The 27,473-nt window shown below is 31.8% G+C and overlaps 3 protein-coding genes across 3 annotated transcripts; 2 read left to right on the top strand and 1 right to left on the bottom strand.

Annotated features, from left to right (window-relative positions):
• The first annotated feature begins 484 nt into the window (after positions 1-484).
• On the top strand, positions 485-5,413 carry LOC130958092 (basic leucine zipper 9-like). Its single transcript, XM_057884991.1, has 6 exons — positions 485-804; positions 3,910-4,045; positions 4,193-4,343; positions 4,435-4,510; positions 4,677-4,802; positions 4,884-5,413. The coding sequence occupies exons 1-6, from the start codon at positions 622-624 to the stop codon at positions 5,160-5,162; spliced, it is 951 nt and encodes a 316-aa protein (XP_057740974.1). The 5' UTR covers positions 485-621; the 3' UTR covers positions 5,163-5,413.
• A 221-nt stretch (positions 5,414-5,634) lies between these two features.
• Positions 5,635-6,501, bottom strand: LOC130958094 (probable calcium-binding protein CML43). Its single transcript, XM_057884992.1, has one exon. It carries the CDS (start codon positions 6,389-6,391, stop codon positions 5,804-5,806), a length of 588 nt encoding a protein of 195 aa, XP_057740975.1. The 5' UTR covers positions 6,392-6,501; the 3' UTR covers positions 5,635-5,803.
• Positions 6,502-24,199: 17,698 nt separating this feature from the next.
• On the top strand, positions 24,200-25,389 carry LOC130957570 (uncharacterized). Its single transcript, XM_057884413.1, has 2 exons — positions 24,200-24,268; positions 24,574-25,389. Exons 1-2 carry the CDS (start codon positions 24,200-24,202, stop codon positions 25,387-25,389), a joined length of 885 nt encoding a protein of 294 aa, XP_057740396.1.
• Positions 25,390-27,473: the final 2,084 nt, after the last annotated feature.

Below are 27,473 nucleotides of genomic sequence, written 5' to 3'. Positions count from 1 at the left end.
TATGAGTATAAAACTAATTTATTTATTTATAAAAAAAATCAGATAATTCTTTTTACAAACCGTTCACCCAAGAATTCAATTTGAGGTGCCACATGTGATTCTCAATTAACAACGTGTCAAATCATTAGCACATCTGATAAGTCAATAAGTCATAATCTGTTGCTTGAATTTTCAATACCGCACACAAATTAGATAAAAATAATGAAATAAATCGGCTATTTAATTAATTGCATCTAATTAAATAAAAAAAAAAATTTTTCTTCGAAACACAAGCACGAAGTTTCACGGGTCCAACACGTAATTACACGTGAGGAATCGGGTCACTTTCGTGATTTCACATCGCCATTAACTTTCTGGTACGTTTTAACATCATCTGCCGCCCATTTCACCTTTATTTTCTTTCTTTTTCTATTTTTTAATTAATTTTTAATTAATTAAACAAATTCCATTTTCCTACTTATACCCCTCCAGCTTCTTCACTCATTCCCTTTTCCCTCTCTTCACACTCTCTCTCTCTTACTCTCTCCCTCTCTCTCTCCGAAGTAACCGCCCGGAGTTCTGGCTGCGCCTCAATCCCCGCCACTGCCGGCGGTGTTCCCGGACTTCGGCGACCTCAAAAGGATGGCGGCGACGGAGTCGGATCTTGAATGGTGGAGGACGATGATCGGATTCGACGAAGCATCCAACGGATCTCCCAACGGGGACGACGTCAAGCCCGCCGACTTGAGAGGCAGCGGCGTTTTATCCGCCACCGTCCTCACCGGCGGATTCTCCGGCTATGTCGGTGACGGCGCCGAAAATCCGGTGAGTTTTTCATTGAAACTGAAAAGTAACTTTTGGCGCCGTCTTATGCCACGTCATCAGGCGTTAAGACCTTTCGGATGACGTGGCAACCTCGTTACTCGTGACCGTTGAATTCAGCTTGCGCGCCCAACGCTTCCTTAATTAATTGATTAATTAACAACAACAACAATAATAATAATAATAAACTTTTAATTTCGGCCATAAAAATAAAAGAAATAAGAAAAATGATTTAGTTGGAAGATGATTGCAATAGTTTTGTTTGTGAAATAATTTAGAGTAAGTGTGGTATGATATGATAGTGTAGGAATTTTCAGGAGGTATTTGGTTGAGACTTGAGAGGGTTTAATAAAATGAAAATCAGGGTGTGGGGGTGGTTGTGAATAATGAATGAAGTGGGTTCGTGAATGAGAGGGACTGGGACATGCTGATGTGAACTTTGGGAAACTTGTGTGAACGCACCACTTTGGCTTCGCATATAGCCGTATAAGCCACTTTTTCTTGCTTTTTTATTTTTTATTTTATTTTTTTTTAAGTTTTTTGCATGCTTGATTTCAAGTGGGACAATGGGGCCCATGGTTTCTGGCCGAGACTAATTTTGCTTTGTCACTTAGCACTCGAGCCTGTTTAGAATATTTTCGATATCAAGAAATTTATTTAAGAAAAAAGATTGGAACCTATTTTTTAGTCAATTAATATTAACTAATTTTTTTAAGGATTTAAAGCATAAAATTTAAGTTAAATATTTATAATTTATGATTAAAATTTAAGATAAATAAAAATAATTTTTAGAAAATTAATTGATATTAACTGAAAAAGTTAGATTTATAATATTATTCTATTTATAGATTTTTTTAATCGTTAAAAATAAGAGTTTTTTTTTTGAGATATTTTGATTCTCCTCCTATTAGACAACAGAAAAATAATAGTTAAAGTCCTATATGTCTTTTATTCCTTACTCATTGTTGTTAATATTAATTATATACAATTTACTGTATATGAAAGAGATATAGAAGAATTTTGTATCCACCTTTTCCTTTTTATTTCAACCTTAAAATTCCTGAGTAATTTGCAGATTTGTTTCAAGACGAAAATAGTCTCCATTGATATATTGTATTTTTCTTTTATGTATACTTGTTATATGAATTAAATAAACTACTAAACAATTATTTATTATTCTATATATTAGTAATTAAAACAGTATAAAAGTTTAATAGGCCGCTAGTAAATATATGGATAGAGATGTGCTCTTTTGTAATTGTCAGTTTATGAGGACTAGTAAAATCCTCTCATGGAAATATTTTTTTATTTTATGGTATAAATCTTTTTTTTTATTGATTTTTTATATTTTATAATAAAAATATAGACAGCTACCCGGCCCAGCCCTTAGGGTTCAGGATCGGTTGAGTCTTGAAGTTTGTCTGATTCCCTGACAAAAACAAAGTTTGTCTTGGAGCCTACGTGCTGAGGTAGCCATTAAGAAAACGGTGATTGAACTCACTAATGCATTATCAAAAAAATAAAGGGTGATTGAACTCCATGATCAAAAACCATGAAAAACTCACTAATACAGTCCAAAAAAAAAAACCAAAAAAAAAAAAAACATAAACTTCAATGAATCATATATTATATCAATATTATTTTTGTCTTAAAATCATTTATTTGGATGTAAATATTATATTATTCATTGAATTTTATTTCTAATTTTACACTATTATTTTGCTGTTATATCACCGAAAAGATATATACATTAATTAAATATCGGTTCGATTTAGTATAGTTTAAAATCATATCTTGAGTATTAAAAAAGGTAACCCAATGAAGAAAATCATGACCAAGTTTGAGTCTAGTAGCATATTTTTAGCAGAAATTAGTTCTTAGAATTATTATTAGAAGAAGAAGATGCCTATAACCGTACATTTAATCTAATAATCACCACATAATATTATGTCAAAGATTTTTGTTAGATTAGTCTGATCAATCGAGCCTTTTCTGTTGAGTTGGAAAAAATATAAAATTATCGGAAACTTTATCTGCATCTATAATACTAGTTTCGTCTTTGAAAGACTGTTCATTCAACATATTGCATACTTCTTTATAAAATAATTTATGCAAAGTTAATCAAGCATATGCTAATCTACCCAAAGAAAAAAAAATCAAGCATATGTTAGTTGCAAGTTTATTTTCCTGACAATATCTTAAAACAAAGACCATAGTATTTCTACACAATTAGTTAGTTTGTTTTTGGCATCTAAGTTTTACATACTTTTAGTCTGAAAAAACAAAAGTGTACACATTATTTCTGTTATTATGTTAACAAAAGTAATTATTTCTCACAAATGGCCAATATTTAATAAAAATGTTTACATTCAGATTAAGGCTGGAAGTGAGTCGAACTGAGTCGAGTTAGACCAAATTCAAGCCCGACTCACGAAAATTAAGTTTGACTCACAGCTCGACTCATTACCAATCGAGTCTATTTCGTAAGTTCAAACTCGATTTAACGAAAACTTACGAGCTAGCTCGAGTTCATAAGGTGACTCAAATAATAGAAACATAATCTATAATTTTATATCAATAAATTATAACTTATATATATTAAAAAATATTTAAAAAAAATTAATGTATTGTCTATCTATCAATTATAAATTTTTTATTTATGTCCTACATCAAAATTATATATAAAAAATGACTATAAAATTTTAAATAATTAAAAACACCAATGTATATGTAAAATTTTATATATATATGCATTTAATCTATATTTTAATATCATATATATAATCGAGCCAGCTCACGAGTTTAGTTTATCGAATTATTAATGAGTCGAGCTCGAACTGGCTCATGAACTACCTTGACTCACTTTCAGCTTTAATTCAGACTACATCAAAATTAAACTCATGCATTTAGATAGCATATAATGTTACATTAAGAATTGCTTTATTTTTCTTTTCTACCTCTGGTGTGTGAGGGAAAAGGATCTGCCCAAGGAAAGCTTATTTTTCTTAGCAGTAAATAGATGTTAGTGAAATGCTATAAGAAGCTATGATTATACATAGTAGAATTTATGTACAGAATTCCAGCTTATGCACCCTTTCCTAATTGCAGGACTATGTGGTAAATTCATTTTCAACTTGTGGGGGAATAGCAGATGCCAATACCGTTGTCTGTTCCCAAAACGTCATTACCAAGAATTCCACCATTTCTGCTACTAATGATTCCCAGTCATCCATGTGTGGCACTGGTAATTATGTTAATTAGCAATATCTATATACATAGCTGTTAGTTTAGTTTAGTATTACTAATTCTCTTAAGTTCTTATTATAGCTCATAAACTTAAACTTAGTTCATTTAGTTTAACAATTTGGATTGAATTGCAAAATGATGGCAGTTGGAAGCCCGGTATCTTCTAATAAACCAAGTGACAGAGACAATCAAGCCAAAGTAGCTACAAGTGGTTCCTCTGAGCCTTCTGATGAGGATGATGAAACTGGTCCTTGTGAACAAAGCACAAATCCTGTTGATGTGAAGCGTCTTAGAAGGTGTGTTGTAAATGGGGTATGAACTCATAGATGGTCTTTTCTTTTCTTTTCTTTTTTTGTCGTCCTCAAACATTACATATCGTGATTTCAGGAAGGAATCTAATCGCGAATCTGCAAGGAGGTCAAGAAGAAGAAAACAAGCGCATTTAGCTGACCTTGAGATGCAGGTAAAGTTACCTGGTGTTTAAGCAGTAAGTTGAAGAAGCTAAAGCTTAATTGAATATTTGTTATGCAGAAGTATTGTTGAGTAGTGTTAAGAACTCAAGAGATGTTGTTATTGGTTCTCTCTGAACCTGTTTAATTTAATTGAAGTCTTAATCTTTACTGTCTCAGGTTGAAAAGCTGAAACTGGAAAATGCAACCCTATACAAGCAGTTCAATGATGTTAGACAACAATTTCATGAAGCGGATACTAATAACCGAGTGCTAAAATCAGATGTTGAAGCCTTGAGAGCTAAGGTACATTTCATTTCTGAAAAATCTTGCTAGAATTACATGGTGGTGCTAGTCATCAATCACACACATGCTATTTACTTTTAGGTGAAGTTAGCCGAGGATATGGTCACTCGAGGCTCTGTTACCACGTTAAACAACCAACTTCTTCAGCCTCATTCTCAACTGAGCGCGCCGCCTCATATGGCACACGTGTCGCCGACCATCACTGTCCATTCAAACGATGCCTTATACAATAATGGTGGTGGTGGAGGACAGAATCATCCAGGTCTTGGTGGGCTGGGAAACTTGGATATTCCTTACAATGACATAAACAATGGAGTCATAAACGATGCTCTAAACTCCATGAACATCTGGCAGCAGTAAGAGTTTATTATGCTCACTACTAGGATTTGTGTAGGGTCCAATTAGATCCAACTTTATATTTTGTATGTCTGTTCCAATTAGATTGTATATGTAGGTTACATTGTTATTGTATTTGGATACATTTCCTTTGTGGATTATGCTCATTAAAATAGTGTGTCCTTTCTTGATGTATTTCTTTCTTCTGTATAAAGGGACTTGATTGCTTTATCCATTTCTCATTGAAAAATAGCAACTAACATCCAACCTTTTCCAAGATGCCATACCAACTATTTCAAGTTGCTATAAATTCAAGACTCCAATAAAATTTAGCATTTTGAACACTCGTTATTAGAGAAACAACATTGCAATTGAAAACATGGAAACAATTTGATTTGGGGTCTCTATCAGCAGGATCTTGATGATCTCCTCCACCACATGGTTGGTTTTTTCTTTTAAAGAAGTTAGTATAGTTGTCACAAAATAAAGTGTTATGTATAATATCGATGTCAGAATAATTTATTAAAAGGAGAAAAAAAGGTTCATTAGAGAAAATGCTGAAATAAATACATGATTTACAATTGGTAGCTGAACAACTAGTCCTATTTTTTCAAAAAAGATAAAATAGAAATGAATGAACATTAAGAATACTATGCTAGCTAAGGCTATCCCATCATCAACTCAAACTCACCAAAGTCAACCTTGCCATCAAGATTCAAATCAACAACCTTAACCATCTTCTCAATTGTGTTCATGTCCCAACCCTTATCCAAACCAAGACAATCAAGCACCCTCTTCAACTCCATTGCATCAATGTAACCATCTCCATCCTCATCAAAGATCTTGAATGCTTCATGCAAGAGCTCATTGCGCTTTGACATGTCCTCCAAATCACCAAGAACCTCTTCTACCGGCACTTCGTCGCCCTCCAACAATCCACCATCACCATGAAGCTCAAATCTTGATGGTGATGATGAAGCCTTGTTGCTATTATCTTTGTCATGCACCAAACCAAGCTTCTCCACAACTCTTCTAGCATTTTCTTTCTTGATTCTTCCATTGTTTTGCATGCCAAACACAGTCATGAGGGCGCGAACCGTGTTGTCGTCGAGCTTTAGCAAATTCTGGGGCTTGCAATCAGGGCTATGGTGATTTTGATCAAGCTCATCATGAATTGAGCTTGGTGGTGATGAGTGTTTGAATGCTTGCAAGAAGTCAACAATGAACCTTGAACATGCTTCTGTTATGCCCATTTTTATTACTAGTACACCAATATAACATATAGAGACACAAACAAAATAATGTTATCACTACTACTACTATATAGGAAGAAATAATGTAAGAATTTGGTAGAGTGCATAAACATGCTCTTGTAGCACCTCTTTTATAGTTGGATCAATGCTATATTACCCCCTTTAATTTTGTTACAATTGTAAATTACTTAGTGCCCTTCGATGGTGGAATTATCAATATAATTAAATAGTAGCAATAATTTTGTCCAACTATTTGGCACTACTATAGAATCACAATGCAGCTGGCATATATATACAAAATAAATGCACCAATAAGAGCTATTGTATATGCATTATTAGGTACACTTTTTTATTTTATTTTATAAGATTGTATATCTTAGAATTTAAATTATATTATATTCAATAATTATTTTATATTTTATAAAAGAGTAAAGTATTAAATTAGTCTTCTACGTTTGGACCTAATTATATTTTGGTTCCTCAAGTTTAAAGTGTTCTATTTGAATCCAAAAAAGTTTCATTTAATTTCAATGTAGTCATGCCGTGAAGTTAATGTTAAATAATTAACGAAACTCAGTTTTCAAATATGAAAAACTTATATAACCAAATTTTTCGATTATCAAGGGGAGTTCCCCACTGTAGAGGTGACGATGGTCTTATTCTTGTCGCCACCAGTGAACTTTCCTGCGAAAAGTGAGTTTTCGACAATGTTCTCCATGTGCTTAAACCAAGGTTAATGGCTCGTAGTAATGCATCCTGCGTCTCTCGAGTTTGTATCTCTTCTTTAGGGAAGGACATTAAGATTTGGTGAAACTGTGAAGTTAATTATTTAACATTGAACATTGACTTTATAGTAGGACTACATTAAAATTAAATAAAACTTTTTTAGATTCAAATAGAATACTTTAAACTTTAAAAACCAAAACAAAATTAAATCTAAATATAAAAAGACTAATTTAATACTTTACTTTTTATAAAACATTATGAGAGAGAGAGAGATCTACCTAATAAAGGTCACACGTACTATGTATGTATGTACCATTCTTCCATGTCTTCCTTAACTTCATTTAACTTAATTAGCTTATGTGTATATATATATATATATACCTTAACTTCATTTAACTTAATTAGCTTATATATATATATATATATATATATATATATTATGCTTATTTTCAATTGAAATCAAAATTAAAAGCAAAGGAAATTGAAAAGTGGTCAACAATAATAATGTCCATTTGCTTGGTTATGTTTCTGTTCTTGTAGGCAGTACGTAGCTTCCTTAAAGAAACACAATGCAAATCTTAAAATCTATTATACTTCTATATGCTTAACATTTTAGTGGGAATATAATTAATAATATTTTATTAGCTTTAGATCGAATTAGACAGATACTTTGATTTAATCATATAACAAATTTTGAAAGGAGGCATGGCAGAAACCGCGTTGTTGTTGCTGTACCAACAAATTTTAAATGTATTAAAATTTCAATTTTATTGGCCTTCTCGTAGCATGAATTATTGTTCATATCACGTGGATTATTTTTTAATTCCTTTCATTAGAAGTATTATTTCACAGAGTTGGAAATTCAATGTATAAACCAGGTGAATGAATGATGCGAGATCTGATCCCCAAAGTCATGGCCATAATAATAACAATTTCGCTACGTTACCAATAATATTTCTGCCAATATTTCTAACTTTTTTTTATAAGAGTGTTTAATAGAAGTATTTTTGTGGATGTGTCTAATAAAAATATTTTTTTATAATTGTGTTTAATAAAAGTGTCTTTATAGATAATTTTTTAGATATATCTCTTTATATATGTGTTTAAAATATAATAATTAATCATTATTAATAATAAGTTAACAGATAATATGTTGATACCTATACTTTTTCTAATAATAATAATAATAATAATAATAATAATAATAACCAATTTAAATTAGTCAATTAATAAGTATATTTGTCTATTTAATCAAGTATCAGCATTTAAATTTTACTTTATAATAAGTTTATATATGTAATAATGTATAGTTCATCTATATACTCTTAAATAGAGAATAAATTTGCGCTAGATTAATCTTCACCTACTGAATTAGAAGATGTTGTAAAAAAATAATAATATAAAAAAATACAAAGAGCAACTATATAGTGAATTGTTGGACTTATTTAAAAATTAAATATAAAACTTTTATTAAATAGATGGTAGTTGAATTTCTAATTCTAAAAATAGTTAGTGTAGAAAATAAAAGTTTTAAAAGTAACTCTTTTGAGTTTTTGACTTATATAAAATAATAGTATTAATGTCTAGTATTATTTTTAAAATCAAATTACAGTTTTTTAAAAAATTATTTTAAAATTTATAAAAAAATTTAAAAAAATAAATTCTCTCATAATACTACAACTTTTTATTATATTTCTATAAAATAAATATTTTTAGAATTAAAAATTTAAATACAAAACTTATTTATAAACTATTTTTAATATAATCATTTATTATTTAAACTATTTTTTTAAAATAAACTTAATTAAACTGTTTATCAAATTAAACTTTAATATAATAAAGTGGAGTTCAAACGAAATTCTAAAAATGATTCATCAATAGATGTCTATAGTCTACACTAAGTGTGATACTTGAATGTTAAAAAATTAATTATTTTTTCTATTCATTGATTGGGAACATCTATTGAAATATTTACAAGCCGTGAAGTGAAATTATTCACTATATATAAATCTAAATAACATATATGATTTAAAAACCTATTAAATCATTAATTGAGGCTTATCATTAAGATGTAGTGATCAATCTAAAGTTAAGTTTCATTTTAGCCATTAAGATTGATGTATTATATCAATTTGGTTCTTGATTTTTTAATTATTATAATTTGGTCTTTTAAATTTAAAAAAATGTACTAATATAGTCTTTATTTAATATTATGAGATAATTCAAATCTTGCCATATTAAATATATTAAAATGATATTTTACATTTTAACGTTAAAAGAGCATAAAATAATGTTATTTTAGGGTTTGAACAATATTAAAAAGGAGGGATATAACGTTTTAATATTGTTCAAACCCTCAAACGACGTTATTTAGTGCATTCTTTAAAGCCAAAACGCATACCACGTCATTTTAACACTTTTTAATTTAGATATGAAAGACAGAATGGTATAGGACAGAGTTATGGAGTGTATGGGTGCTTTACGCAGTTGTGGTGTGAAGAGCAAATCGGACCGTCCGATTTGTGTTTAAAAAATTAAAAAAAATTACATTACACAAATCGGACCGTCCGATTTGTATTTTAAACAATTAAAAAAAATTAATATTAAAATCGAACCATCCGATTTTTGTTTTCAAAATAAAAAAAATTTTAAAAGTACAAATCGGACCATCTAATTTTTCCTCCCTCACAAATCGGACCATCCGATTTGTGTTCAAAATTTTTTTAACAAAGAAATCGCACAGTCCGATTTTTTCACTTTATAGTTCAAAAAAAAATTATCCCACGTTCATGTCTAACACCACCTACCTCCACACCTATGCACAACACACACAGAATCTGCATATCCAAAAAAATTAGCTTCATTTTAATATGTCTAACGTGACAAAATTTTAGCTACACCACTAACGGTGTTAAATTTTGATGACGAAAGATACACGAAAAACTATATTAGTATATTTTTTTTAATCTGAAGAACTAAATTGTGACAATTAAAAAATTAGAGGCTAAATCAGTCTAATTCACCAATCTCAAAAACCAAAATAGAATTTAACTCAATCGACCTATTATTATGGATTTTTTTTTTACTAGTTTAGATAAAATTATTGACATTTGAAATTTATTATTAGAAATTTAATTGTCCGTCTTGAGTTAAAGGAAATCACGTGAGTAAGGTAGAATTCTAAGAGAATTCCAAGAAAGATTTTTTCATTCTCAAAATCTTTTATTAAGGAACTAATATATTTATGGCTTTTCAGTTTTCACTTATTCTGTTATAAAATAAATAAAAAATATACTAAATATAAAATAAAAATGTATAAATAAAAGATTCTAATATTAATATAATTAGTTCAATAATAATTCATATATATATTTACTAATATTATATGAAATAATGTGTATATAATTATATAAAAGTGAGAGAGATATATATATTATAAGAGAGAGATATTGCTCAAAGAAAGAGAGAAAATTATTATTGTGTGCTTGTGTTTCTCTTAAAGACAAAGACATCTATTTATACATATATTAGAAGTTTAATTTCAACATACATTTAATATTATTCTTTTTTAAAAAAATAAGTTCCTCATAGGAATGCACATCCGCTTCCCATTCTTATCACAACATATTCCCATTTTTCAACATTCTAATTGGTCTAAAAAAATGAAAAGTAAGAAACAAATAAGAAGTAATCAAGGAACATTCTTTTTGGACTGAGTTAGGAACATTTTGTTTTTTATTTATAAAAAGTCCATAAAACAAAAACGGGTAGTATATTGGGCTTGCCTATTGATTCACTTTGTCTTTTCAAGCAGTTTGATACCAATACTATGTTTAGCCCAAATAGCTTTTTCATTGACCCAAAGAAAAAGTCATTAGCAATCTTCTTGTTTAGTTGGATTGGCAAGATAAATTTCAACGGATTTTCCAGTTTAAAAAAAACACATTCAACAGATTTTTTACGGAAAAAAAAAATTAAATTGTATAATAACAAACTCTTAAATAGAGTTCAATTCACAATGAATTAATTTTTAAGCTGTCAAACTAAGAGATATCATGAAAAACAAAAAAAATTACACTCCATAAAATTTTTTTAAGAGTATATATTTAAATAAATTTCTAAAAAATTTCTTTGTCTTCAAAATTTTTTTATTATATTAAGATTTTTAAACTTTATAAAAATAAGATATATAAAATTTCTTGTTATATTTTTGATAATTTATTTGTCAAATTAAAAATAATAAATTTAACTAAAATAGAATTTATATATTTTATTTTGTAGTATTCAAAAATCTTAACATAATCAAATCTTTTTTAAAATATAAATATTCAATGTGAAATTCTTTAAAAACCTTTTTGAATATTCATCTTCAGAATTAATCAAATATCTAGGAACTATAAAATAACAGTTAGACAAATCGTTGATGTCCAATTCCAAGAGGATTCCAATTTACCAAACTATGCCATAACCACAAATAGTCAGACATAGCTGATAATTAGAAGAAGTAATTTAAGAGAAGTAATTTGATCATTTTGGATAATTTTTTAAAATATGAATAATTTTATAAATCAGAATTTATTTTTAATGAGTACGTCAATTTTTATTTTTTGTAAATAATTTTATTAATATTATAAATATTTATGAATAAAAAAATAATAATTTACTCTTAAACAACATATAAACTTGAACCTCGTGCCCTATTCTCCACTAACAAATATCTACAATTTTCTCATGACATAACTTTGTCTAACAGATTAGACACTCTTGTTGGGGAAAAAAAATTGATAACTGTTTTTATTTTCTAAAAGATAAAATTTTGGAAAAAAATTTAAAAAATATAAATAAAAAATTAATCATCATTAAATTTATAACTTATATCATATTTACATCCCACTTTCACCAATCTTATTTGTTCATTCAACAACGGTAATTAACATCCGGGTTAAGATAAAGAAATCGAATGACATGTAGAAATTTGAAGCACAGAAAACTTTATTGAAAGCTCCCTTTTTCTTATATTAATTAATAGTAAAGTAATATTGCATGTGCTATTTTTTAAAAGGGAGCCACCTGTGACTACTACATATAAATGTGGCAGGTCACTATCATAGGTGATTTAATTTCAAATCTATAAAGTGAGTAAAACCTTATTTGGCGGCTCTCACTCGTTACACCTACCCCCAACCCCCAAACACCCATCCACTCAACTACACCATTCAATATTCATTCCTCCAACCTTATATTCTATAGTATCTTTAAAAACTTAGAAGATAAATTAAGCTCATTTTTTTTTAATAAAAATGATATCAGTGATATATTTTAATATTATAATTTTTTATATTTTTAAAAATAATAAAAAAAATCTAAATTTAAAAGTACGATTTCAAATTTTTTATTTTTAAAAAATAAAAATATATAATTTTTGTATTTTCAAAATTTAAAAAATTTAATTTCTATACTCTTAAATTAAACAGTATCATATTTGAGGTTAACATTCTACTATTATTAATTCAATATCAAAAGTAATTTTCGGATAAATTAGTGTTTATCATATATTTGTATTATAATTTATATACATATTTAATATATAAAATAAATAAACTTTAAAATATTATATTTATATTAAAAATTAGTCATTAAATTAAACTATTATATTTACATATAAATATTATATTATTTTTTATATCTAAAATATATTTTATATTTTAATACGTATTTTATAAGAATAACTAATTTAATGACTAATTTTTTATATAAAATAATATAATTAATATCTTTATATATTTAATTATTTAAATTTGGAATATTGTATTTAAATTAAAATTTTAAATAATTAATTTATCAATAACTAATACTTGTTAAGAGTATAAATTCAGAAGATATTTGCATAATATATTTAATGTGTAATTTAAAAACTTTTTTTTATCCATGAATTAAATAAATTAACTAATTTGGGTTGGTCGAGTGGTCAATTTACTCGTTCGCTTAATCAAGTGTCGGGGGTTCGAATCCCGCCTTATGCATGCAGTAATCTATTGGTCAGTGATAGACCCTTAAATAGAGCTCAGATCTGCGGTAGATTGATCCTTACCTGTCAGATTAGGAGATACCGTTTAGAAACCAAAAAAAAGTTAAATAAATTAAAAGTTAGATATTAAATGCATACATAATTAAACCTATCATATGATTATACATGGTAAGGATAATTTATCCTCTAGTTTCTTAAAAATATAAGAATAATTTCCTTAATTTAATTATTTTATCCAAATCATGCTCTAATATTTATCAGTAAAATACTAAACCCTACATTAACTCAAAGTATATGAAAATCACATGAATTAAATTGACCTCAATATTACTTGAGATGTCATAAATGATTTTTGCTTATTTATTTGTCCAATTTTATTTTATGTAAATCATGGTAGAATATAAATTTAAAACTTATTATGCGATCATTTAATAGAAGTTCGGGATCATGGTACTAAATCATCGGCTGGAAGTGTGTTCATGAGTCAGTTTGACTTTGACTCATTAATAGTTTGATAAGCTAAATTTGTGAGTTGGTGAATCAAGCTTGAGTTTGAAATTAAACTCATAAATTAAATGAGTCGAACTTGAGTTTGGATAAGCTCAACTTATTAACTCGTGAGCTTACTTGATTATATATATATATATAGTAAATTATCGTTTTTGTCCCCAATATTTAGGGTAAGTCTCAAAGTTGTCCCTAATGTTTTTATCGTCCTATTTAAGTCCCTAACGTTTCAAAATTGACTCAATGTTATCCTGCCATTAGGAATCTGTTAACAGAATTGACGGTGAGACAAAATTGAAACGATTTTAAAACGTTAGGGACTTAAATAAGACGAACATGTTGAAAACAAAAACGATACATAAAAATAAATTTTAATTTTATCCTTCAATAATATCAATTTTTTACGATACATAGTTATTCAATTATTTTTTAATCACATCTAAGTAAATTATACTTAATCACATTAATTTTATTCTAAATAAATTTATTTTTTTTATAATTTTACTCTTAAAAATTTTTACTTATCATAAAATATTTGTAGAATAACTAGTACATAAACTTGTGGGGAAAAAATGATACATATACAATAAAGTAATGTGATTCTAGTCATTTTACAAATATGATAAGTAAAAATTATAAAAAAATAAATTTATTTAAAATCAAAGTAATGTGATTAAGTGTAATTTACTTAAATGTGATTAAAAAATAATTGAATAACTATGTACCCTAAAAGATTGATATTAGTGAAGGATAAAATTAAAATTTATTTTGTCCTCAACGTTTTCGTCCTATTTAAGTCCCTAACGTTTCAAAATCGTCTAAATTTTGTCCCACCGTCAATTCCGTTAACAGATTCCTAACGGCAAGATAATATTGAGTCAATTTTAAAACGTTAAGGACTTAAATAGGACGATTCAAACGTTAAGGACAACTTTGAGATTTACCCAAAATGTTGGGAACAAAAACGATACTTTACTATATAAAATTATTAATACACATATTTTATATACATTTAATCAATACTTTTAATATTATATATATATATATATATATATATATATATATATTATAGTAATATATAATTATATATATTAATGATCTTAATTATTTAAAATTTCATATTTATTTTTTATATTTAATTTTAATGTAGGATAAAAAATAAAAAATTTATAAATTATTAATAGATAAACAATATATAAGTTATAATTTATTGATATAGAATTATAGATTATGCTTCTATTATTTGAGCCAGCTCATGAGTTCGAACTAGCTCGTGAGCTTTCGGTGAGCTGAACTTGAGCTTAAGAAATAGGTTCGATTGTTAATTATTCGAGCTGTAAGTCAAGCTTAATTTTTGTGAGATAAACTTGAATTTGGTATAATTTGACTCAGCTCGTCTCATTTTCAGCTCTAAGGTAGCGTTTGTTTGCAGAGATTGGAACTGAGACTGAAAGATAGAAACTTAGTATTATGTTTGTTGAGCTAGAGACTAGTACTTAAATTTCTGTCTCTATCTTCAAAATTTCAGTATTTTAGTACCTCCAAAAAGTAGGGATACTGGAGACAGAAAATTTTAAAGACGGGGACAGAAATTTCAATTATAATTTGTACCTAAATTACCCCATTCTAATTCAATAATTTCAAAATTATCCTTTGTAAATCAGGGCTTCTTGATCAACCCTCGTGACTCCATCTTCTCATTCTTATTCAGAACAGCCATTGAAGCCTTTGAAGCACCATCTCAAGAACAGCCGCTGCCTCACCGTGCTGCTGTCCTCGCAACTGCTAGGTAAGTGGTTGGCCGCTTGCAAGTCATCTTCTTGGTTCCCATCTTCTCATCTCCCCTCTTTCACCTTCACAGAAAAGTCAAAAAACGAAGCTACCGCCTCTCGCCGGTTGCTGTCGATGTCAACCATCAACTCGTCATCCTAACTGCTCTGACCCAGGTTAGTTATATATAAAAGTTGTTTAATTTACTGATTCCTTTCATCTTTTCCGTCATACCCTAATTCGTGGATTTGTTCCTTTCATCTTTTCCGTCATGCCCTAATTTGTGAAAGTTTCTTTGATGAGAACGAAAGCTAAGCTAACTAACCTGTTTATTTCAGCTTTATAATAACATGAGTTTATGATGTTTATCTCATTTTTTTGTCTCGTAAGAACTAATTACTGAACAATCTGGGATCAGTTGTTAAGTTTGGTCAGTTTGATAGCAGGGTCAGTGATTAAGTTTGGCCATTTTAATAAGTTTCGATGTCTTTGTTTGGTTTGTAATACTTGGATTAGTGAAGCTTCAAACCTCAATATGTGCAGCTTTATAACAACATTCTGGTTTATATATTAGAACTATTGTTAGGTAGGATACAATTATTAACATATCTATTTGAGGGAAAGAATGTTTGTTCTCTAAACTGGTAAGTGAAATTGTTGAATGTACATGATATCATATAAATATGCTTGATACGGCTTAGGTGATAATGACAGCACAGTTATTTGTGTCAAGTGTGAACCACTTCACATTTTAATTACCGAATCTTCTTTCTTGCCTTTTGAAAGACTTTTATTTGCTTAAAGTACCTGAAAAAGTCACTTTCAGTTTATGAAACGAGAGAGAAAAATCGATATTATCTTTTTTATTGTGTTTATATTGTATTTTCTATTTTGATTTCAAGTTGAAACTTAATTAAAATTGAGAAGTAAATAGAGTTAATTATCTTTTTATTCCAATTTTTTATTCTTGTTTCTAGTTCTAAGAAGATAAAGCAGATTTTGCATGAAGAATTGTTAGATTAATTTGAATGTTTATGCATTTTTTAATGTAACGACTTTGCTAGAAGAAATGGAGCGGTCGGAAATTATTAAGCGATGCGTGTATTTTTATGAAGAGATGAGATCCAAGCATGAAGATTTGATGTTGTTCTTTGTGCTTACGCTATTTGTTTACTTTAGGGATAGAACTAGTGGCCAACTGTCGTTAGGCGGAAGAATGAATAGTAGAATTAGACGTGAGGCTTTAGAGTGTATTGTTGGTGAGGGTGATCGGAATTGTATTTGGAAGTTAAAAATGAACACAAATACCTTTGCTAATTTGGGTGAGCTGCTTGAAGTTCAAGGAGGACTTAAAGAGAATGGTCATGCATGTAAGCCTGCCAGAGCAGTCCGGCGAGATAGTTAGTAAGTATTTTAATAAAGTTTTGAACGTTGTAATATGTATTCAAAGCATTTTGTTTGTCAAGGTTACACCAGTTGAAGAGGATTGTCTTGACCCTACATGGAGAAGGTTTAAGGTAGAGCTTATTCGATGTTGTGTATGATTCATATTTGCCTGAAGGATTCCATATCTGAGTATCATAACTTTCTATGGATGATAGGGTTGCTTGGGAGCATTAGATGGCACTTATTTAGAGGTGACAGTTCCCGAGTCTGAAAAGGCAAGATACCGAACAAGAAAGGGTAAAATCTGCACCAACGTCTTAGGAGTGTGTAACCGGGAGATGGGTTTTGTTTATGTACTCAGTGGATGGGAGGGATCGGCATCTGATTCGAGGGTACTTCGAGATGCAATAACTCGTCGTAATAGTCTTAAGATACCCCACGGTAATTATGCCATCTTTAAATATAAGCCTATACATATAGCTTGAGTTCACGATAGTTAAGCTTATGTTGTCTGCATTACTTGTCTATAGGTAATTACTATTTAGTTGATGTTGGTTACACAAATGGTCCGGATTTTCTAGCATCGTATAGAGGCACTCGATATCATGTTAGAGAGTGGACCCAAGGAGCATGTGCACTGCGCAATTACCAATAATATTTTAATAGGGTTCATTCTTCCGCCAGGAATATCATTGAGCGATGCTTTGGTTTGCTGAAGAAGAGGTGGTCCATCTTAAGAAGCCCTAGCTTTTACCCTCTAAAGACAAAATCTCAAATAATTATTGCTTGTTGTTTGCTTCAAAATTTCATTCGAAAGAGTATGGGTATCAATCCGAAGGAGGAAGGTAGCATATTGGAAGAATTTATGCCTGATGGAGATGAAGAACATGATGGAATTATTGATGTGGTTGAAAACATGAATAAGTGAACTCACTGGCGTGACAACATAGCAACTGAGATGTATGAAGAGTGGCGTACAAGTCGTATGGAGTAGTGTTGTAAGAGCAGCGTAATGAATATTGTAATCAATTGAGTATTGTTGTAATGGCTGAATTTTAATTTGTATCACTTGTTGAGACGAGAAACATTGTCATAGCACCTCTTAATTTGTAATGGCAACTAACTATTTGTGGTTCACTTCTTGTTATTGTTTGCTGTTTTATTATTTTTTGTTACATTATGTTAATTGATTTCAATTTAGTTAATTCATGTACATAGAAATGAATTTTGCACAAGGTTGATTATCTTAATTTTGGTAAATAAAAATGGAGAACAAACACATGTGGAGTGATGAAGAGACTAATACTTTTGTTGGCTTCATGGAGAAATTTGTGGTAGACGGTTAGAGGGCTTACTGTGGGCAGTTCAAACCCAGAACATTCGAGAAACTAGCTCTGAAGATGCTGGAGGCCTTCCCTTGTTGTACCCCGACTGCGAAGCACTGCAAGAACAAGCACAAGCGGTTGAAGGAGAAGTATCAGTACGCCGCTGACATGCTTGAATGCAGTAGATTCAGCTGGAATCATGAGAAACAATTAGTCGAGGTTGACAGCAAAGATGTCCTTGCTGCATGATTGAAGGTGAATGTGATTCATGCTTTTTAGGATATCATATAAGCATTTGGTACCCTTTAATTATCTTTCTTTTAGGATTTGTATAGAACTATATGGTTTATACTGAATTTGAGTCACTTTTAAATTTGTATCCGAGCCACTCTGAATGGGATTTAGAGTAAAATAATATTTGTGTTTGTCATAGTAACTACCAATTATTTGAGAATGTAGCTGTGGCATTGTCACTTTTATTAGGAACTTCTTTAATGTAACTAGCTTTACAACAGGAACCTCATTAATGTTTGTTAAATCGGGTTTATATTTTCACATGCACATCCAACAAATTTTTACAGTTCTGGCAAGCTCTTTCCTCTTTTTCACCGGCTAGAGGGTATATTTGGCAGGGATAGAGCCACGGGAGCAGCAACAGTTAGTGGCTTCGATGCGGAGGAACAGGTTAACGAAGAGACAGAAGACACTGCAATTGGATTTGATGACTCTGAGATATCCCCACAACCAGAATTAGATAGAGGAATTGCAATGCAAGGACAAGCATCATATTCTAAAGCTGGTGCAAGTGCAGGCAGCACAAGGCGATATGGGAGGAAGAGAAAGCAAGCTGACGTTTTGGTGAGGATGGCTGACCATATCCAGCAATCTTCGGCTGACCAAAGAAAGAATGCCCAACTAATTGCTGATGTCATTGTTGGTGTGAACGAGAAGTTTAAGGTTGGTGAGAAGCTCACACAGCTTGGGTTCGGTGATGACGAGGTGGTGAGGGCGATTTTGAAGTTTGCTGAGAGTTCTAATGTGTATGCACACTTTCGGGGTTTGACATATTCACAGATGATTGGCCTTGTGCGTTCCATTATATGAAGTTGACTGTTGGCTAAGGGTATTAAGTTTTTCACTATAGGATTTTATTATTTTGTGAGATAGTTATATTTAAGATGGTTTAACGTACAAACTTATGTTTGGTATACATTTGGATAGATATTTTGGTAATGCCTTTATTTTTGTATGTATTGAATAGGTGTATGTTCTTCGTACAATCTTTTTGGTATTGTGATATGGCCTTTGCTTTGGTCGCTTGAGCAGGAATTGTTGGTTAAGTACAATATTTATGGTCATGATCATGTTAATAAAAATTCTGATAATTTTTGGTCATCAACTGTCCCATTCTGATAAACTATCAATATACTTTTTCACCGGTCATATGTCTTACTTAGAAAATCCCATGCTGTGTGAATGAAAAACTGCAAAATAGCTTTGGTGAGAATTCATTGTGACTGATTTAAATGCTTAAGTTAGATTCATATTGGTGAGTTAGCAACCGGCTCACTGTTGAGTTTTGTTTGAACTTTGAACTTGTATAAAGCTGTAGAGAAGTGCATATATTCTTAATAAAGATTATTTTCCTGCATTATCCGGAAGCAGTAGATTTGTGTTTATGAGTGTTATAAAAATTTTGGTGATATGATACTGTCTATACTAGTTTTATTGAAGTATGTACATGAAGAAGTGGGAAAAGATGCACATAGTTGCTAAATTCAGAACACAAGTAACATATTCTATTAAACAGATCTCAAATTACACAAGCATTTATAGCTGTCTTGATATTCCTTTTGAGCAATAGTGACCTTACATTGTTGTACATCAAACACTTTTGTAACAATCCTCACTACAACATAAGACATCATATATACATGCTTGCACACATGAGGGGAAACAATAATAAACAAGTACTTTATTTCATATCATTACAACTAGAACTGAGGAAGTAGCCATCATTATTTAGGGTTTATAAGGGTAAATTGTGATCTATTTTGATGATGGACTTTTAATTTTGGTTGAATTTCTTGATAGCTGCACCTAAATCAAAACTTGAATAGAACAATTTCCCGCATAAATTGATCAGGTGCTGCACAAATAAAACAAAAAGCAGTAATGAGATACACATCATAAACTATATAACATAGAATACTAAGAATCACATGTTGCAAATTTGCAATTAAGAATTGTACCTCCAGCATGGCGTAGGAACATTTTTACCCCACTCACTATTATTGCTCCATCATCAACATTTTTTTATACGAAAAGAATATAACACAAAAATCAAGCTTCAAACATATTTTTTCTACTTGTGGAAGCCATTGTTAACAAGGCTGCTATACATTTAACAGTAAGCAAAAATCATTTACCAAGTTATCAAGAAATAGTAACACAACACAAGAATAAATTAACTAGTCCAAGTAAAATTATTTAATGAAACTAATCAAAACAAATTTTTCAATTCAAGATATTTCAATCATATGTTTGAAGATGAAACTACACCAGTTAAAGCATGTGGTGATTTAGTATACAATATTGACATTAGTGGTAAGGCAGTTAACAATCATAACAATCACAAATTTATATATAAATTTATAAATATAACAATCACAAATTCACAAATAAGCAATTAACAAGCACAAGTAAGGTAAAAAAATTTATATGATACGCAAACCATGAAATCAACACTCAGCAATCATAAATTCCCAAATTTTAAAAAAATATGACACAAAAATCAGAAATATAAAGCAAATGAGGGCAAATAAGATCTCGGATATAACTTCAGAAATCTTCAATAATTGATGAAGCACAAATCACCAATTTTAAGCAAAGCAGGACAAATCTCAAATCAAATAGTGAGGGATTTACACATTTTCATCCATATGAGGAAAAAAATAGAAAATGAGGATTTCACAAATCAGAAAATGAGGGAATAAAAAATGCCATACGAAATTATCAACTTCGAACTTCACAAAATTAAGAAGCAAATAAGGTAAGCTGAAAGAAGATACCAAGTCCGTTGACAAAGAAACCGCGGAGACCAAAGGCACAGCTCCAAGACCATGGCGACGCAAACCCAGGGGCCCGCAAATGACAGCAAGGTCACAAACCTAGGAGAGCAACTGGCCCATGAAGATGAACTGGTAGAGAATTGGAGAGGCGTCGTCGTCGTTCAGACCTTTGGAGGTGCTACCGGCGGTGGGTCAGACTCCAGGATTCATTCACGGGAGAGGAAAGGAGAGAGGGTAGAGGAGAGGAGAAAGACGGGTTAGGGTTGCATGCTGAGTAAAATGAAATTGGATTTGGGGGTAGGGTTGTTAATTAAAATTAAAGGGCATTTTTGTAATTTTAAATATTTAGTCTCTACTTTTATTTTAAACCAAACAGGATACTGAGATATAAATCAGTCCTGTACATTTTCACACCAAACACAATACTAATACTTATTTCTATCTCTGTCTCTTGGTCTCTGTCTCTCTGTCTCTGTTTCTTGGTCTCTATCTCGCAAACAAACGCTACCTAATAGACTCTATGATTTTATTAATAAGTAAAGCTGAGAATGAGTAAATTCGTTAGAGGGCGACACAATTTAGTAATGCGGTATCCTTCTAACGATTTACACATTCAAAAATTTATACATTATTAAATTTCTCCAATAATTTAATACAATGATCACTAACTTCTATTAAATTATTGTAGAGTAAAATAATTTACATATAAACAAAAAATTGTGTTTTCCTACAATGATTTACATAAAAAATGATAAAAATGTAACTAAAATTTTTAAGAGTCATAACTCAATGTCTCTTTTATTGTCTTGGGTTCTCTGACAATTGCATTCTACTATCATCAAATATGATCTTCGGTGCCACTAACTCTGTATATAATAATTTCTCTAAACATAGATTTTTACATCAATCTCTTACACTTAAAGCACTGTATCTATAATATGTTTATTTAGCTGATCAAGTCCTAATTTATGCATCCTCTTACCATCAAATATGACTTTTAATGTTGCTAATTCTGTATATAACAATTTATCTAAACATAGATTTCTACCTCAACCTCTTAATTTATTAGGACTACCTCAACTAAACTATGAATACTACAATAAAATCTTTTGATCACGGACAACTATGATAAAAGGGGTACTCTACTATATAGATTGAGGTTGTATAGAGAGAGAGTTAAATTCCTTTTATAGTTATTTTTTATTATTTTATTAATGTTCAACATGTGGGTCCTAGTATTTTCAATCTCTCTTTCATCACATAAAAGAAAAGATCTGTAAACTTACATCTTTACCTTATAATTCACCACGATAAAATTGTGAGAGAATAAGAAAAAAAAAAGATGAAGAAATTTTGATTTTTTTATTTAAATTAAAAAATATAATATTATCTATTTAAATAAATGTATAAGTATTTATCAAAATACATTTATGGTCATATCTCGGATACAGTGGAGGAAACCACAAAACGAACACATCTCGGGTGCACTGACTCTGTTTTGTGATATGGGACGCGCTGGTCATATCCCGGGCATACCTGAGATACGAAAAACATAGCATCTCGGATACACTGCATCTGAGATATGCACATATTCTGACATAGACCAGTGCATCCAAGATACGTGCAAAGAAGCAAGACAGGGGAACTGCATCCGAGATATAGTCAAGATTATATTAAGGTCTCAACATCCAAGATATGTTATACAATAAGTCTATTTATGGAGACCATCATAATACCTCTCCTCACACAATTCACAAACCATTCTTTTCTTTCTCTTCTTTTGATTTTGTTTTGATGGTGAACAATCAATACTTTTTTGTGGTGGTTTATTCGAATGGGATAGTCAGACAAGGTGATGAAGGAGTGACTTTTTAGTCTGACAATACTGTGATGTTGCGTACTTACCAGGTTGATATCCTGGATGCGCTAAAGACGATCATGCTAAGCAATATGAGAGAAGTAGGAATAAAGGAGGTTGGGAGTATTGCATATAAATTTCTGTATGTACTTCCGAATAGTGGATTTACGAACTGATTATTTTGGATAGATGGGGATCAGCATGTGAGGGTAATGTTCGACATACATACACGACTAATGCCCCAACATGTGATGGAGTTGTATGCTGTGGTCCATGATGTAGTTGTTGGGAATGGGTCATCTCCTTCGGCTCCTGAAGTCGTGCCGCTCGAGGCGACACTGATTCACTATGCCCAGCCTCATGGTAGTGTCGATGATTCCGATAGTGAGGGCGATTCTAACTATGTTGCCGGGTCCGGGTTGTCAAGTGATACAGTGTCAGAAGATGAGTTTGTGCTGGAGACTCCTAGTGGCAGCGTTGTTATGTTTCTGCTACCTCCGCCTTTGGCCATTCCTCGATTGTCGGATGTTCCTAGCCATTATCAGATGTTGAACTTGGATGCAATGCACTCGGACGATCTTTTGAACGCTGGGGACAGGGAGGATTACAACATGGATGGTAGGGTAGAATTCCAAATTGGGCATAGGTTCAGCGACCGAAAAGTAGCCCTAATGGCGGTGAAGAACTGCAATATTTGACGAAATACGGAGTACAGAGTGCTGAAATCAGATAGGCTAAAATATCACTGCTGATGCAAGCAATTTTCCAATGGTTGTCCGTGGAGTCTTCGTATGGCATTACGATAGAACTTGAATTACTGGTATATTTTACATTATATTGTGGATGCATTAGATCATAATTCGTGGAGTCTTTGTTTAGCATGTTGTTGACATTGGATCATAATTCGCAGGGAGGTACGTCGATTCGGTGGATCACATACCTTTCTGGCACCAACCATGTCTTAAGACCATGCGCAACTGGATAGTGGGTTGATTTTCAAGGTTGTGTTACCAATGATAAAGACTAATTCATCGGTTTCTATCCCAGTGTTGCAAAGTGCTGTCCATTAAAGTTATCATTTTAAGCCCTCGTATCAGAAGGTGTGGATGGCAAAGCAAAAGGCAATTGCCATGATCTATGGCGACTGAGAGGAGTCATACAATAGGATTCTGGCACTCTTACAAGCCTTGCAGGTGTGCCTCCCAGGTACAATCCATGAATGCATTGATGTCCCTTATTACAATGGGAATATGGTTGACGAAGAGTGGAGTAAGTTTGATAAGGTATTCTGGGCATTTCCTCCATGTATTGAAGTGTTTAAGCATTACAAGCCGTTTATATCGGTAGACGAAACACATCTATACAGTAAGTACCGGGGCGTGCTTTTAATTGATGTGGCTCAAGATGGTAACAACAATATTCTTCCTATAGCTTTCTCATTAGTGGAGTCTGAGACAAAGGAGTCATAGTCGTTTTTCCTCTCAAATTTGAGACAACATGTTACTTCACAGCCAGGAATCCTGATCATATCAGATAGATCACAGGCCATTCGCGCCACTCTCAATGCACCTCACAGTGGATGGCATCCCTCGTCAGCATATCATGCTTACTGCATCCGACACATGGCTTCAAACTTCAACTCCAGGTTCAAATCGACCGAGGATAAGAGGTATCTGATAAATGTGGCGTACAATCCGAGTAAGGAAGGATGCAACTGGTACTTGGATATTTTAGGTACACTATCCCATGATATGGTGGATTGGGCTCTTTGTTTCAGGAAGGAATTGTGGTTGCAACATTGCGACGAAGGTCGTCGGTATGGTCACATGACTACGAACCTATTGAAGTGTATAAATGCTGGGCTGAAGGGAACGAGGAATCTTCCGGTCGCAGCGATTGTTTGGGCAATGTATGAGAGGTTACAACAGTTGTTCATGCGCAGAGGACGCGAAGCCCATGCTCAGTTACAGGGTGGTCAGATCTACTCGCAGCAGCTGTTAGCAGCTATAGATAAGAACAGAGAGAGTCTGCCGATGGTGCTAGTCACCCATTGTGATCGTAGGGCATCCGTTTTTAACGTGGAAGAGATGGAGCCAGTAGATGGTTGGTCACAGACTTCATATTGGGTTCATATGACCGAGCGTACATGCGATTGCGGTCTATTCCAGTCATTGCATTTCCCATGTCAACACGCCCTGGCGGCATGTGCAGCTGCGAGTATTGAGTGGGGTATTTTTGTGGACCCTGTGTACACAATGGCCTCTGTATTCAAGGTATACGAGAGGGAGTTTTCGCTGATACTAGACGAAAAGATATGGCCTCCATGATATGGTGCACGCCTGAAGCCCAACTCTGCCATGAGGATGAAGACATCGGGTAACCCGATATCCACTCAGATCCGGAATGAGATGGATGCCATTGAACGTGCAGAGAAGAGATGTGGGCTCTGCCGCAGAGAGGACCACACCAGACATGGGTGTCCCAATGCGCCCCACTCAGATCCATGACGACGCATGCAGTTTATGGTTTAGGTCTTTTTGTTCCAATGTTGTCACTTTAATGTACTGATTGTTATTAAATGTGCTTAATGTGTAATGAAGCATAATTTCTGTATAACTACTATCTTCGATTGTTATGGGACCATTTTTCATCTACAACATTACAATACTTTCATAAAAAAGCATTGGATCTTGACTATATCTTGGATGTAATACCTCTGTCTTGCTTCCTTGCACGTATCTCGGATGCATTGGTCCATGTCAGAATATGAGCATATCTCCAATGCAGTGTATCCGAGATGCTCTCATGGTCATATCTCCTGACCAGCGCGTCCCATATCATAGAACGGGGTCAGTGCACGCGAGATATGTTCGTTTTGTGGTTTCTCTCACTGTATCCGAGATATAACCCTAAATGTATTTTGGTAAATACTTATACGTTTATTTAAATCGGTAAATATTATATTTTTTAATTTAAATAAAAACCCCAGAAATTTTATTGATTGTTGATTGATTGAATTGTGAAGGTAAAACGAAATATATATAGAGTATTGTCTACGAAAGATAAAAGTAAAGATAAGATAAGATAAGATAATAAAGACTAAAATTGTAACTGAATTTATGTATTCTGTTGGGCTGAATTTATAGTCCACGAGACTTCTTCATTGTTATCATGGGCTAAGGTGGAAGAGTAGTTTAATACGCCCTGCAAGCTGATGGATGGAAGATGTCAATAATCCACAGCTTGGATAAGTTTTGATGAAATTGTGGAGGAAAATGCCTCTGACGTAGTGACGCAGAGGGAGATGCGTGCGGTAGAACTAGAGCTGCCAACGGCAAAAATATTAAAGGAGATGCTGTGCTTGAGGGAGAGAGAGCAAGCAGTGATCTTAAAAAAAGTACGTAGAGCGCGGTAAGATTGATCTTCAGAGGACGCGTAGAGCATAATAAAAGAGGGCACGTAAAGCGCAATAAGAGAGGACGCGTAGAACACGATAAAAAAAGAGGGCGCGTGGAGTGCAATAATAGTGCAGATGGAACTGTTAAAACAAAATGTAGATTGATCTGCTGAAATAAAATGCAGACATGACTGCTGAAATAGAATGCAGACGAAACTGTCGGAAGAAGGCGCAGATGGAACTGCCGAAGAAGGCACAGATAGGCCATAGTGACTATTTCATGAATGATAATTATTTCCTCTTAGAACAGGGGTAACCAAGACTGATGTTGGATTTTTACTTGGATAGATGTAATAGAGATTCTGAGCTAAATTGGAAGATTGATTATTCATTGTGGGAGGAGATTAAAAAAAAAGTGAGGTAATTTTTCACCAGAAAGATGATAGCTTATGTATCCTCTTCAACGAGGATATTAAGGCTTTGATACCATGATAAAATTGTAAAAGAATAGGAAAAGAAAAGAGGAAGAAATTTTTATTGATTGCTGACTGATTGAATTGTGAAGGTAAAACTAAATATATATAGTATTATTTACGAAAGATAAAAGTAAGATAAGATAAGATAAGATAAGATAAGATAAGAAGATAACATAAAGATAAGATAAGATAAGATAATAGAGAATAAAATTGTAACTGAATTTAGGGAGTGGATCCTCTCCAGTGAGAAAAAAACTAGATGGTATCCAGTGTTCAATCTAACCATTCATTGTGCTCTCTCTCTTATTTATTTCTGGTCCCACTCATAGAATCAAAGGTGATAGATCACACTGGATTCTATCAATTGTTAAAAAAACTGGAGAGGATCTTTTTCCCTGAATTTATGTATTCTATTGGGCTGAATTTGTAGACTACGAGACTTCTTTATTGTTGTAATGGGCTAAGGTGGAAAGTAGTTTAATAAACTATAACACCACTCAAGTGTTTGCAATTAAAGTCTGTTTTGCGATGATTTTCA

This window comes from Arachis stenosperma, chromosome 10 (assembly GCF_014773155.1).
Source record: "Arachis stenosperma cultivar V10309 chromosome 10, arast.V10309.gnm1.PFL2, whole genome shotgun sequence".
NCBI classification, from domain to species: domain Eukaryota; kingdom Viridiplantae; phylum Streptophyta; class Magnoliopsida; order Fabales; family Fabaceae; genus Arachis; species Arachis stenosperma.
This window is presented reverse-complemented; position numbering and strand designations above follow the sequence as displayed.